The following is a 15583-nucleotide window of genomic DNA, read 5'->3' on the forward strand; positions in this document are numbered from 1 at the left end:
TAGGCAAGATGCTAATGTATAATGAAAACAAATACGGCTTTATCTCCATAACAAAAAGAGACAGCCGAGGACTCCTGCGGGGGGAAAGCAGTTGCATAAACGTTGCTCCACTAAAATGAATTTAAGCATCACTGTAGAGTTGCTTCCTAGGGTAGAAAATCATGGTAAGAAGTCATGGGGAGCCCATGCATCCACTAGTGTACTAACAAAAGAAAAGTATGATATCCACAAAGATCTTGTCGCGAGACAATTATGGTGTATATTTCATATATAACACTCCATATAGCATGCTTAGACAGTGAACACATAATATGCAAATATAACTATCGGTAGGAAGATGTTGCACAAATTTATTCAGATGGACTTGTCTACATCCCATGTTCATCTGTGTTTCAAAATTCCAGGAAGGGAAAGTGGGTAAAGTGAACAGTGAAGGTTATGACACAGAGACTGTAAAGATCGCTCCTGGGGCATGCCCCCCCATTGGCATACTATTCTCTGGAACCAAAGAGTCAGCATAGAGCCTTTGTTGGCATGGAACTGGAAAACCATCATCCTGCCAGCACAGCTGATTTATTTTGCCGGGAGAATGACAGACGAGTCACACGACATTGTTTTTATGTCATCCCCCCTGGTGCCTAAAAGCATGACGTTTGAAGTTTTATGTCAAGGAGGCTTAGGGCAGTTAAAAAGCAGTAAAAATAAAAAAGGGTCGTGGATCTTGATGAGTTTTCAAGACTGTAGAGCTAGTGCCGCGTCGGGCAGTTCAGGGACACCTCTGCTCTGTTGCTGGAGAGACGCAGGCAGAGGTGCCATGGACGAGGAGGAGAAACGAGTGCCAACCAGCACCGAACAAGGGCAAAGCACAGAAAGTACATGGGGGCCTGAGGTTTATTTTAGGGGCAAATAAATGTAGACAAGGATGAGGGACCTGAGGTTGAGAATAGAAAGCCAGAGGGGGCACGTGGAAAGAAAAGTCTCGAAGAAGCAATAAACTTTGCACAGAGAAGTCATTCCACCACGCGTGCAAGAAATTCAAGCTCCTGCTTAAACGTTCTTGTGGTGTGTCGGGTGCATCTTATCATGGAATAACGCGCCAAAATGTACAGCAGGCTCTGCAGTTTCCTTAAACTTCCACAATTTTTTGTACAGGAAAAAATTTAACTTTTCAGTTCTTTCTACTTGTCCGCTCCACCCCCAAACCTACCAAGAAAGCTTTACTCTCTGACCTGCTGCCAAGCCTATTGTTTTTCTTACAGACCACTGATCACATGTTGCCTTCCAGTGCACATTAAAGGAGTGGCAAGTAACGATGGAAGAAGCTACGCTTTAGAGAGCATTAATCATGCACTGACAATACTGATTTAACCCAACAAGAAGCAGACAGTTATCGATATTCTTAACCACTATAGCTTTTGCGTTCTTAAAATTTCCTTAATGATGACAAGCACTTGATAATTTGCAGAGCATATGAAAAATCCACTCGCTGTGGAATTTCAAAGCATGATCTTGTACCATCACCAAAGATCATGAAGATTTAAAAAAGAAAAAATGGTTAAAGAACTCCTGAACTTTTAAAATCAAAACCTTCTTGTTGGGGCAACTTCCAGGAAAACAGCATTTGTAACCTTGAGCATGGAACTCAATGTGAATGACGTTGGCAAGTGTCCATCCATCCACAGTTCCTCTATACCGCTTATCCGATACAGAGCTGTGGTGAGCTTGGAGACTATCCCAAGAAATACTAGGGAAAGGAAGGAGGACACTCAGAATGAGATACTCAGCAAGTATCCAACTCAATAAATGCATATGAAGTCCACCAAAGGCAACAGAAAGCTTGGGATAACTTGCATCTTCTGATGAGCAGCTCTGTGCATGTGCAAGGGCTGCATCAGATACCCTGGCTCGCTCAACCCGTCTGCCCCAGGGCAAAACGATGGCAATTACATTCCACCACCGCAATCAGGGCCGGACAATGACACGGCTCAGGCTCAAATCGTTCAAGACCAACCTCTCCTTGAACAGTGTTTTGCTACTTTATTTTCCCAGTGATGGGAAAAACAGGACTGCAGGATTTCTGAGAAGAGCACATTATCTACACAGCTATGCGCTCTTGGCCTCATTTGAGAGCAATTCACTGCATCACAAAATGAGACGTCCAACTAAATGGAAAAAAGACCGCTTTAGGTATATAGCTCTTAACTCGAATTCGCTTTTGTAAACTAATTAGTAAGTCACAGTGAACACTTTGCTATTTTAATAACTGCAGGGTCCCTTGTTGCTTACTAAGTTTTATCAAAGCTTGGCAAAAGGAAAAAGAATAACAGAGGTAGGCTTTTGGGGCAAAGGAACGGGATTTTGGAAAAGGTTTTAATGGAGTAGAGGAGAATATGGGGGATGTTTGTAAGAAGATAATTTTACTTTGGTCGCACTTCCTTCAAACATGTTCTCATCTCAACATTTTATAACAAGGGCTTAGACTGGGCCGGCTTCGTGTGTCTCTCAATGGACAACACTGGCTCCAGCCTGATATTTCATCTCTCTGTTTATACTCTGGGATCACCTTATGTTCTCCCCCCCCCAATACACTTTACATGTGTTTCACTTTAGAAGAAGCTGTCCCAAGTTGGACTCGCTTTAAACACACGGAGGCTTCTACGTTGCCCCGGATGGCGGACGTCTGTTTGATTTGCACTCTGGCAGTTTCTCAGAAAACTTGTGTACACGCCAAACTCGGGGTGGAAAGCTGGCCCTGCGCCTTCCGAGAACACGAGCATCACGTTGCGCTTCTCCCTTATGCAAGCGCAGGTTAGGAGCTCTAAATCTCTCCTCCTGGGGAGGGACGTGACCTGAAAGTACAAAATCTTGACAGGTAGAGCAGGGTCATGTATAGTTACTATTTTACTGCTAGTTTTACTCCAGGATCATACGCTTTTCCAGTTGGAAACCAGTTAACATCACAAGAAAATAAATTCTTTAATTTGAATAATCTTCTTAGTAGTTTAATGGCTTTATAGCCATTCTGCATACTGAGGTAGTTCCCCTGCCCAACCTCTGCTTGCATATCTCTCCTATTTATGGTATTTCTATCTTTTTGGCAAAATATCTTTTAGGCTTCAAATCCTGCCTCTGGTCTGTGTGTAGAGTTTGCTCATCATCCCTGTGTTACATGGGTCTCTTGCAGGTACTTTGATTTCCTCCCACAGTTCATGAAGTAATGTTAACTGGTGTCTCTACATTGGCCATAGTGTGTGAGTACATGTACAGTACCAGTCAAAAGCTTGGACACACCAAGCCACCTACAAAGGAGAGTGATATTGTGCCCCCCCCCCCCCGGCCTAAATTGACCAGAGAGTGAAGTAAAAGCAGCCAGTATTTGTGGGACCTCCTTCAGGACAGCTGGACGAACATCCCAGGAGGCCACCTCATGAAACTGGTGTAGGGGAGACCATAGGGTCAACCAGTCCCTGGAGCAACTGGAGTTAAGGGCCCAAATGGTGGGATCACTCTGCCAAACATGGATTTGAACTAGCAATCTTCTGAGTCCTGACCATTATATTACTATTTTTTTGGTCAGTACATAATTCTATATATGTTATTCTATAGTTTTGATGTCTTTATTTTAAAATATAGAGGACAGTACAAATAAAGCTTTCTATGGAGACGTGCGTCCAGACTTTGCTGGTACTGTATATGAATTGTGATGGACTGGCATCCAGTCTAGCGTGTACCCCAGTCTTGTGCCCTATGCTACCGGGGATAAGCTGCAGGCCCCCTGTGATCCTCACCAGGATAAGTGGTTAGAAGATGGATGGATGAATGGATTGATTTCCATCTTTTCAGAACCATAAAATATAAACAAAAGCATAACTGTCAGGCTCAGTCTTTTATTCCTGCTGTGCCATCCAGGATCTCAAAGTACCTCAAAGTAAATGAGCGACAGGGCCTGTGACCATGGCTTTGAAATACCTGCAGGAGATACGGAGGTGTGATGGGGACCAGATGGGGAGCCGAGCGCTCAAACCATCTATCAACGTCTCGCCTGTCCATTAAACGGCGGCGCTTGGAGTGTGAGAAGAGCAGCTTCATGGCAGCTCCACCGTGGAGGTCTGATTCGAAGCAGGTTTACCCACCGCACTTCCCAGGAAACACCTGTATTTTATTGCCATTATTCCATTTCAGACACTAAGCCGGCCGATTTGCGGACCCCTGTCGCAAGCGGGCCGAGAAATGTCAGGACGCGGGGAACGGGCGGCGGACTGGGTTTCAGGGAACCATGGGCCGGACGAGACTTGAAAGAGATGAACTGAACATAACAAGAGCCCATATCAATCAACATGCCGGCTGTTAAGTCTGACTTCTATTGCCGCAGGATTTTCATTTCCTACACATCCGGACTTTTGAAGGCGAGGTGATAAAGTTTTATTACCACCGAGGCAAGACTGACCGCTGCATTTGTCGGCTTTGATAAAAACAAATAACCTCGTCCCGGTCTGTCCAGCAAGTGTCAGAGGCCGGTAGTATCTGGAATTCATTACGTGCCATGGTGACGGGCGTGTCTAATTGGAGTGCTCCGTCTAAAAACATTGCGCTGTTGCAGACGCCGAGTTGAACAAACAGAACGGTGGGAGTACAGAAGCAGCATTTTTTTTCACCGTGCGACCTGGTGCCTCTGAAGATCTGTAATTCCAGAGCTTTAAAAAGGAGAACTGACAAGAGAAGAGATCAACAAAACATATTTGAAACCTTTCGTCCATCAAGATAAGAGGACAAGTACTTAATAACCCGATTATCTGGACAATTCCAACGTGCCGGCAGGTCCGACCGTCTGTCCGGAGGTGTGAATGGATGCGTAAACTGCAACGTTGACTTGAGAAGTAGAGATAAGGAAGAGTTTGAAGGAATGTTTATTCTGATGGAAGCCGTTTGCTTTCAGTCATAATCATGACCGTTCGCTACGCCTGACCATTCCAGTTAGACTTCCCAGCTTCCTCCACTGCTGTACCCCTTGCTTGCGGTCTTCCACAGACCCTAATGTACAAAGTCACATAAGCCCCCTTCTGCTGTTGATTTGGAAAGGCAACAACTGGATATTTCCCAGAGGCAACAGTGAACTGACAGGAAACTTGTGTTGCTTTTTGCATGAGTTGGGGGGAGAGAAAGGGGGTAAAAAAAGTCTTAACTGGGACACATTGCTGCATACTTGCTGCGTATCTGCAGCATTATGCAGTCTGCAAATACAATTCTCTCATAACAAACAGAGTGTAATCAACTTGTAATTTAATTTAACATATGGTAAACAGCTTTCAGAGAAAAGTAATCAGTGGAAACTCTTTTAGCCAATAAGTACAGAATATGCTAAAGTAATATGCTAAATCAATAATTTTGTATTGTATATTTTGTATAGACTATAGTATTGATTTAGGGCGAACATTCTTTTTCTCCTTTAAGTTAAGGTCACTGTAAAAAAAAATTAGTTTCAATTTAAATATCACTGTTTAAAAAAGTTAATCACACTGACAGATGTGATTCGGGCCGCAAAAAGTGTTTACATTTAGATCATAAACATAGAGATGATTTTACACTCTGCAGGACTTTAAATTCCATTTCAAACAGCATATACTACTTGTGATGTTACAGCATGACGTTTGTGATAAAACAGAGCTGACGTTCTCGTCACACAACTTCCCTCGACACAAATGACACTGTCTGGCGATGCAGAAAGAAAACCTAATTATTTTGTCTTTAGCTATTTAACGCCAAAATGTAATGTCTATTCACACCAGCTTCAGGATGATATCACTGTAGCAGACATTCCACATGCTTTTACCTAAACCTTAAAAGAGATAGCAGACCATACCTTTGCAAGCCTTGCGGTGGTTGATGGGCCGGGAGAGGTCCCTGTAGAAGCCCTCCTTGCAGTAGTGGCAGTGACGACCAGCGGTGTTGTGTCGGCAGTTCATGCACACTCCCCCGCTCTTCCTCCCGGACAGTTTGTACAGCTCCATGTTGAAGCGGCAGCGGCGGGCGTGAAGATTACAGTTGCAAGCTGAGGAGGCAAGAAAAGGGGAAAGAACGTGTAAAAAATGGCTTTCTTGCACCTCTTCAAGAAGCGTCTCTGCCCAGTGGAAATTATGCTATGTGTCTGGGACAAACTTTAATTTTGAAAAGCCGCGTGATAGCTTTTAAATTTGTACATGTTTTAACATGGCTTAATTGGTTTAATTAAGACATCAATCTAAATGGAATCTTTCATGGAAAAACCATATCTGAATTCATCTATATTGCTGGACCCATATGTACACATATTAGGTAGGTATTACCAAAGGTATTAGTACTTTGACTGTGACCTAAGAGTAAAAAAAGGAAAGGAATTAGACCAAATGACCATTTTATCAGATCTTCATCTCTGCAATTTATGCTAGGAGTGGGATATTAAAAACACGTACATTTTCTGACAGGATGAATTTTTAAATGCATCAAGTCCCTAAGAGTGCCAGGTTGGAGTTGGAAAGACAGCTGCTGGACACATTTCTATGGATGCCTTCACAGTGACAGAGTGGGGTCCGAACAGGACAAATCACAGCCAGGGGAAATCTAAATATCAGGTGTCTCTTAACCTGTATAGCATTTGCTGTGATTTCTCCATACCCCACAATACAGAAAGCAGATCCATCTCTTACCACCAAGAGCACAGAAGAGCAATGCTCAGCACAAAGGTGTACATTTTTAATCAGGATGTCTGCAGTCATGTTCATTTAGAAAGCAAACCCATTCGGGGCTTTTGCCATTGTCTGCCTTAGGGCATCTCTTTGTAAATCCCTGACCTCCAAACCCACAATCAGATTTCAGGCAGTTCTGATCATTCATCTGATGTGCGGATCAAACAAAATCTTCAGCTTCTTAGCCAGCCTCCCCTCCATCCAGACAAAAATGAACATTTTCTATATTCCTACATCTTTTCTTTTATTTAGGGAGAAATTAACTGGGCTGACAACTACTTTTACATGAAGGTTCCCTAGGAGACCCCACTCTGACCCACTTGTGCTCATCATATACCAAAGAGCTCAGTCAGGAATAAATGCTTCTCATCTAAAATTACCCTGCTATACAATGTACATTTATGATAATTTATAATTAAGAGGACATTCATTAGATTCAGAACTATTACGGTTTGGAGAGTGAAACCACCCAAATATTCACAAAGCTGCACATGCATAGTAAATGCATATATTTACATTGTAAATATTAATATCTCTAGTTGGCAACACATTGCTTCTATCTCTCACCCCACTGCTGACAAATATGCAGAATGCATACTGCAGTCCCCTTCCTATGTCCAGAGAATTCATAGTATTCTTAAGGTGCTACGACTGCAGTAAGAAACATCTGCTCTGTGTTTCCAGTTGCTGTCTGTAGTTTGCCTGAGCGCAGTGGAATTACTCGTGGCTAATTTCGCGTTACAATAAACCTTATCTGAATAATGAAGTGTTTTTTTCTTTGCCATTCGATCCAACATAGATCAGTCTATGGCACGGCATATTGCAGATGGACCGTGTTATCCATCTGCTTTCCCTTCACACCCTGGCCATATGCCCACCACATGGCAATCACCTTCAGGTTCGTGGCCTCACCGATCTGACAAATCAGCAGGAAGAGCCTGATAGACCCATGCCTTGTGGAATCAAAAAAACCTCTAAGCACCCACCCAACAGAAAAAACATAATAGAAAGAGCAAAGTGGAAATCTACAATGATTAGAGTGAAAAAGTCCGCACTCCCGCTGTGAGAGACAAATTGAAACTCTCACAAGTATAGTGGCTGTATTCCTTAAGGCTTTAGTTCCTCTAGATAGCAGGATACGTGTGATTCGTGTTTCATAGAATATTCTAATCCTCTGCTTGAAGCCACATTTATGATAACAATAAAGAAAAATGTGTTAAATGTTATTGTTTTCAGAGAAAAGGTCTGTTTCAAAGCATTAATGGTTCCCGATCCAACCACCTGACTGACAAGTCGTAGACTCCATAATAAACGTATCGCACACGATTACATCTGATTATTATTACAAAGGCAATTTGTCTGGAATTCTCCACTTAATGAAAACCTTTTTTTTTTCTAATCCTCCTCGGAGAGAAGCCATTTTCCTACAATAAGTCGCCAGTTCTGTTCCGGCGGGTTCTGGCGTCGACCCCGTTAGCCTTAGCTGCAGTCTGCTTCAGTCTAATTAATGACAGGCTCTTGACACACGGAAGCCCGTTTACAAACGCAGAAATCGGAAAAGCATAAAGCGTGCTTCTACCTTACGAGTTTTTCCCGTTGCTTCGGAACGAAATGCTGATCAGAGAAAGGAGCCGTCAAATAGATAACAAAACGGCAGCTGAGCTCAATGCTGATCTGTATGGAGTATTAAAGTCGAGCCCAAATCTGTTATTTCCTCAGCTTCCGTTCAGCGACATCCCCTAATCATTTGTAAGCTTTAGTCTGTCTTGAAAATTCTTGTTTGAGTTTCTCTACCTCTGACAGAGTCCTGTTACTGCATTTAACAAGGTACCAGTGCGTGGGGCAGGGTGTTGGGGAAGGGGGGGGGGGGTGGGGGACTGATTAAACACCTCAAACCAAGGCACAGCTGTGAGCACTTTTGTCTAACACACTAATAATGGACACAGGAGAGAGTGATCACTCAATTAGCACCCACACAGAATTAGCACTTTCGTTTAGACTTTCGGACTTGTGAGACCATCACCATTCGGCTGGTAATTTGCTGCGTGAGGCACCAGCGTGGTGTACTTGTTCGCTGACCTCGGCTTTCCATTGAAACCAGAATAAATGAACAATGAAAATGACAAGAGTTCCGTGGGTTGAAGTTGCTGCTTTGAGCCATTTGATTTATCCCCTTGCAAGAGCTTTGGCCAGTGGCCTCAACCAATCAGAGACCAAGAGGCATTTCTGTGATCCGTCAGTGACCCAAGAAACGCCTTAACCTGCATCAGAGCCTATTATACTTTTTCCACCTTTTTGAGGGCTCGGAGGGGGAGGGGGGCACGTGAAGGAAAAGGAAATAAAAGGGGGCCGTTAACTGCAGCTCCGTGGCACTGGAGGATTTTCTGCAGCACATGGCATGTTTATGAGTTTGTTTTGAAGCGCTGCACACAATTCCCCTTAATTCGTCTCAGCGGGGATAACTGCGTCTCAGCAAGGCCATTTTTAAATTCATTAACACATCAAAGGCGAATGGGAGATTTCTGAAAATGCTCTGTAATTGTTATCTGTTGGAGAGACCCAGGGGTTCGAAGAAGTAGAGTGGTGGGGGGGGGGGGGGTATTATAACTCCTGGCCAGCACATTTTATAGGTCATCGCCACCATCGTTCGCACTTGGCAAACAAACAAAGAACGAGGACACAGCAAATTAACTGCTGATTGAAATAACAAGTGAATGGGCCAGAAAGAATCAATTAATTGATTCTGGATCGGCACTGGGTCACGGCACATAATGAGCAAAAATAATTCCACCCTATTGTGACCCCATATTTTGCGCAGAAACAAGGCAAAAGGAGTATTTCAAGACAAATATTTTCATAATGATTATTTGGGTATCATGTTTATGCCAAGGATGTAGAGGGAGATGCCGAGCTGGACTCTCCAGAGATACCCGTCTTCCCACTTTTCATAGCAGGCTTTAATTGGTACCACTCTGAATCTTTCGGCTTTCCCCATTGATTCATTACCACATCAAACCCTTATTAAAATATTTCTTTCTATCCAGTTTTTCATATTATTTTGGAGACACTTACTGGAACTAGGTTTTAAGGGATGCAGTTGTTTTGCAAACGAGTAAAATTTGTGGGAGTATGAGTATGAACCAGAAAGGTGGGGGTGTCTCTTTGCTATTTTCACATGCAAATATGCAGCCTAAGACTGATTTCATGTTGTATGCAAGCTACATTGTTTCAGAAAATCCCCTGTTTTTAACACCTGCCCATAAAATTTCACAGTTTTAGCAGACACCATGCAGACAGTTTGTCCTTCATTTTTCTTTGTATTACATGGTGCTTTTTTCTTGCATGGGTAATGAGTAAGGTCTGCGCATTGCATGGGTAATGAGTAAGGTCTGCTCATTGCATGGGGCTATTTTGACCAAAATCCACGTCTGCAGTCCTAAAATAGACTTATGAGGTCCACAAGTTGGAGCATTTTGCCAATAAAGACGGAACAAGAGGGGGACCTCTGCCCTCATCACCGGAGATTTTCACGTCTGTCTGAGTCTGGTGCTCTCAGCCAGCCTCCCCTGGACACAGGAGCACAGGATAGTGCTCTGCCAAGCCCAGAAGCCACCTGCTCAGGACCTAGCCTATAATTGTCCCATGGATCCAGCCAAGTGAGTGCTGGCTACTGCGGGACAGAGAGGGCCCTCTGTTCAACTTCACCCAGCATGCTGAGTCATGCTTTGAAGAAGGACGTAAAGGCAGGAGACACCTATTTCTCATGTTCACTTTGTATTGCAGCAACTAGGGCAGTGTTCCCTTGGTCTACCTCACCTACCTAACTCTTGAGTTTGAACCTCAAGAGCAGGTTTTGACAAGATTATGCTTCAGGGTGGCCTCATGTCAGCATGAACCTTCCTAAGCCCTGAATTTCACGCTCCGCTTCCTCATCAACAGGCCATGCTGTCATCATCGTCATCATCATTGTCATCATAATCATCTACATTCATAACCTCTTTGGTGACACAATTCTGCGCCAAACAAAATGTGGGACGTTCAGGTTCTCCATTAGTCTTGACTTCACTTGTGACCTGATGCCTCCTCACCAGGCATGTCCGAGGATTCTGGCCATGAAATCAATCAGGGGGGAATTCCACAGACGGACGTCAAGCCATCCCCGCAATAACAGGGTGATTAGGAAATGAACTACTAGAGGACATTGGGATAAGGATGATACTGCGATGGGTTCACACTATCACTTTGGCTACTCTCCGTAACAGCTAAGCACCAGATGGCAGGAACCTGAGAGAGCAGGGGGGCTATGAGGAGCTCCTGACCTCATGGTGGGTTTACAGTTTCCTTTATATATGACGAAAAAATTGTCCATATAAGAAACCGTATTATACGGGGCCCCTTTGAGCAGACTGTCTCAGCTAGACTTAAAAAGTCTAAGATGACAATTTTGAGACACCATTCGGAGAAATGTGTGTTTTTTTTAAATGATATCCTCAGAATTTAGTATAATTCACATCAATGTTGATCTTATAGACAGAAGTGAAAATAGCAGCAGTTATTGTGACACTTTTAAATACAAAATATCCTGTCTAAAACTCATCATATTGCATTGAACTTTTAGTTAGCAAAAAAGTCAGCTGTTAATGTAATTCAGTAAAAAAAATATATTTTTTGTTTGCAAAAATTGTTTTTTGCAGCTCTGAGATAAACATTTTTGCGAATCTTAATATTTTCTATACAAAAAAAAGCTAAAAGAACTGCTTGTGATTTCACAGGAGATGCTTGTACACAACACAATTAATTCTAGAAGCACAGAATCCACCTTTTACATATTACTTTACACAGAGAATAATTCATACTGAAACGGGGTAAATGATTCAACTCAGCGAAAGGTCAAAAGGTTGCCGGTTGCTCTAAGGTGGCATCGGATTCGTCTACCTTTTCCTCTCTGAGATGTGCCTCCCTCCCACATCCTGCCCCCCAGGGAGCACAGATCTCTCGGGCTTCCCTTCTCGTGTCTCTGCAGCCTGGGTGGCATCTGAGCGCTCCACTTCAGAGCAAGGACAGTAGTGGGCGGGGGAGGGGAGATCAAATGACGTTCGGATCGCTGAACAATCCCACCCATACGTGATGTCAACTGATTGCTACTAACTCCGTGCTAAGAAAACCTAGACTGTTATAAATTAAAATGAAAACACATCACGCTTAAACACCGAAAATGACCAAGTCATCAAAGCATGGGTAAGTTTGCTGATGGGTGTTCACGTTCGAGGTTTCTGAGCACTACCCTTCAACGTTACGAATAAAACTCTACAGATGACATAAGACAATAACTACACACCCCCCACAATCAGCTGGTAATAAACAGCATGCACCCGCCCTCACCAGAGTCTCAAAGGACACTGAGAAACACATTTGTCCTTGTATATGGATGAGAATTTGGTGGGTTTTAAAACCACATGTCTGAATTCACCACAGAAACCACCAAGGGTGACTGAAGGCTCAAGCCTGGGTTTATTCAAGCTGTATTCAAGTACCTCTACCACTGGGGGTTGCTAAAAACATCACTCACTGATGCATCCCACCATCAGAAACTGATGAAGTGACCAACCACTGACTCGTAACAACCTCTTGTATGGCTGCTAAAACCAAGGCTGGTGGAGAAAGATCTCATGGCGTAAAGCTGGGAAGAAATGAAAATGTGGAACGGGGTTGATGGCTCCCTATGGATCTGTCCTGTATATGAGTTACCATTTGCCTAAAAAACCTTCAGTACTCAAGATTAGTTTCATCTGTTCAACATCTTCTCCAGCGTCTATCCCATGCTGCGGACGTCACCCGATGCTGTCTGCCTGTCTGTTCCCTGTTGTTCTGTCACCAGTGCCCCTTTCGCCCTGATTATTACCCACGATGCTTTTGTTTTAAAGGCTAAACTGGTACCCTAGACAATAGAGACTACTTAATTACAGACATTACAAAAAAATACAAAAAAAAACAACAACTTTTGGAAGAATTCCTTACTAATTCAAACTTGGAGTACCAAAGTAACTTTGGGAATGGTAAATTTGATGATATTTTTAAGAATGCCACATAAAAAAAAATAAAACAAAGGATTTACCCGTCAACTATGGCAATGTGGAGTCATTCTCATCTACAGCCCAGATTAAATTACACAAAAGTGCAACAATGACGTGCCTGCCGCTGTACTGATTGCAAACATGTGGCGCACAGAGACGGCGGTAGTGTGGCCGCGGGCACGCCAGGCATTCAGTGTGCGCTGGCACAGTGATGAAGCATGTGAGCTGTGACTGTCAGCCATGCCCATAACATCCATCTACATTTGGGACTAAGCTTATCCCACCGAATGCCAGGTCCGAAGACGTTGCCATTACTACGTCTAACGTGTAGAAAAAACAAAGTGGTTTTTCCTTTTGGTACGAGGAATCTTGGATGCGTGCAGAGGAGCGTGCCAGGCAGCGATTACACTTTGCCCGTTTGCCAGGTTAAGCAATCCCAGCCCGTACGGTCTAGCAGGGGGCGTTGGTTTGAACTTGAGACGTGTGAACTTGCAAGAGAAGAATCCAAAGCAAACAACACAAAAAAGTCTAAAACATGCAGGATTTATCTGCTATGACCTCCCCGTTAGCCTTCCATCTCATCCATCTGAACACGGGGATCATCTTCACCCCCCATCGGCCCACTACTGACCCAACACCACTGTTCTCCTCATTTTTGCTGTTACTCCCTAAGAGGCACCATCTCAGTTGCTCTTGGAATAACATTCCTCAAATGTTTATTGTTCATAAATGCTAGTTTTTTCCTTTTTAATTACTGTCTGTTATAGGTTTACGCAATTAACCTTGTGTCTAAAAAAAGTTTATATATATATATATATATATATATAATGTGTGTGTGTGTGTGTGTGTGTGTGTGTGTGTGTGTGTGTATGTGTAGATCACAGCACAATTTGTAATTTCACTTTCCAAACTCAGTTTATGGGTGTGCGTCTGAATTATATATATATATATGTATATTTTTTTTGTAAACTGCAGCCTGGTTCTTCTCTTCACAGATGAAGGCCTCTTCCTTGCTTTATGGGACTTCAGTCCTGCTTCTAGTAGCCTGATACCGACTGTCCTAGCAGTGCACTTCACACCTGCATTTAATGTTTCTCATTCCTTTTGAAGGCCATCCTACGATTCATGAGAAACTGTTGGATAAGGTCACGGTCATCTCTAGCATTAGAAAGTTCCTTCTGCCCTTTACCTGGCTGGTTTCTGGTTGTTCCCATTGTCTCCAGCTTCACCTTATTCTTGTGTCCTGCTGTCTTAGAAATTTAGCCTTCTGCCTGCCAGCTGAACCAGGATTAAACCAGGATTTAAAAATGCAGGTTTAAAAATATAGTGGTCTCTTAATTTTTTCCACGGCTGTATATGTGTGTGTGTGTGTGTGTGTGTGTGTGTGTAAACATGCAGGTTAAGTGATGAGTGACAGCAGCAAGACAAAGAAAATACTTCTAGAAAATCAGCTGATTCCATTACAGTGCCATCTACAGTTAAATCCAGAAAAGTTTGCTCTGGGCAGGAGACTGAGCAGAACACAGAAAAATAAAGCACGACATCATCGCGCTGGCCTTGAACCGGCTGATTGTATTACACCCTGGCACAAAGAACGTGACCTCTCGATGATTTCCGGAGCGAGGATGAAATCGTTAAGGGAGAGAAAACGCAGACTTCTTTGTGCCCCCTCCTTTTTTGAGACCCGTGGAATGGAACCGCTTTCTGAAAGTGGGGGTTTCATTTGAAAGTATAATTGTCATCTGTCTGAGACCAATCCTCAAGCCTTGTATCTGGAATGAGGCCACTCCGAGGATGGGGCCCGGACGCACTGCGAATTTGCAAGGGGCGGCACTCAGCCTGATGTTCGCTGACCTCCCCCCGATCCACCGACGGTCCGGGTGGCTGGATCCCAGTGGATTCACCACCGGCACTCCGCCTCCTCTGTGCCCCAAAACCCAGCCGCTCTCCCCGGCAGCCCATCTGTCATCCCTCTTTTAATTCCAACTGATTGTTTCCCAAACAGAGGCTTCGCATTGACCCCTCCATACACGGACCCCACGAGTTGCCGCCCTGAAAGCCCACAGTCGGCTGTCTTTTTTTAATCAATAGCGGGGAAAAAAAAGAGACAACAGAAAAGTAAAAACGCCAACAAAAGATTTCACAATAAAAGCCTCCATGTGTATCAGGCACCAGAGCATATTCCTCAATGGCCAGCAGTCACTCAGAGAAAAGGACCAAACCCTGCTGCACGAGGATGAGGGGTATTTCAAAGTCTCATCAAATTTAGAGAAGACTCTTAACGATTAATAAGTGAAATATTACCCATTCCTCTCTATAGATACAGCGTGTCCTGAAAGCCAATCTCAGACTGGAGATGACCTGGTCAAGATGATTAAAATGAGCCACATATTTACCACACATTCTAAGCTAGTGAGCTCATTCCAGCTCATTTAAAGAAATGAGCTGTGCCTGGATTTTAAATCCTCCGTTAATCTTCACACCGCAGGTTTACGCTAAAAGTAGTTTGAGCAGGTCAGCTAATGAAGGGAGACGGCAAAGCCTCAGCCTGTTCACATCTGGCATTTGGAACCATCCAGAACAGATGATTGGAGAGCCTTTCTTACTCATTCACGAAACACAGGATATGAAATGCAGAAAATACACCTTTGCCCTTTCCACATGTGTTCTTTTGACCATGTTTTCCTTATCTTTAACTTTTTATTTACCATCGAGTCCATGTACAGATCAGGATGAGCTTCTCTGTGTATCGGTTCTGTTCTTGAGACCCACTCTCCACTTCCCCCC

The 15583-nt window shown here is 43.6% G+C and overlaps 1 protein-coding gene across 3 annotated transcripts in view; it reads right to left on the minus strand.

Annotated features, from left to right (window-relative positions):
- Positions 1-15583, minus strand: part of ntn2 (netrin 2) — a 49679-nt gene that overhangs the window by 13919 nt on the left and 20177 nt on the right. For all 3 annotated transcript variants that reach the window (XM_049014786.1, XM_049014784.1, XM_049014783.1), the window contains one exon: positions 5861-6049. In XM_049014786.1, the coding sequence (XP_048870743.1) occupies positions 5861-6049 (189 nt within the window). The remainder of the gene's footprint in view (positions 1-5860; positions 6050-15583) is intronic.

Source organism: Brienomyrus brachyistius, chromosome 5, assembly GCF_023856365.1.
Source record: "Brienomyrus brachyistius isolate T26 chromosome 5, BBRACH_0.4, whole genome shotgun sequence".
NCBI classification, from domain to species: domain Eukaryota; kingdom Metazoa; phylum Chordata; class Actinopteri; order Osteoglossiformes; family Mormyridae; genus Brienomyrus; species Brienomyrus brachyistius.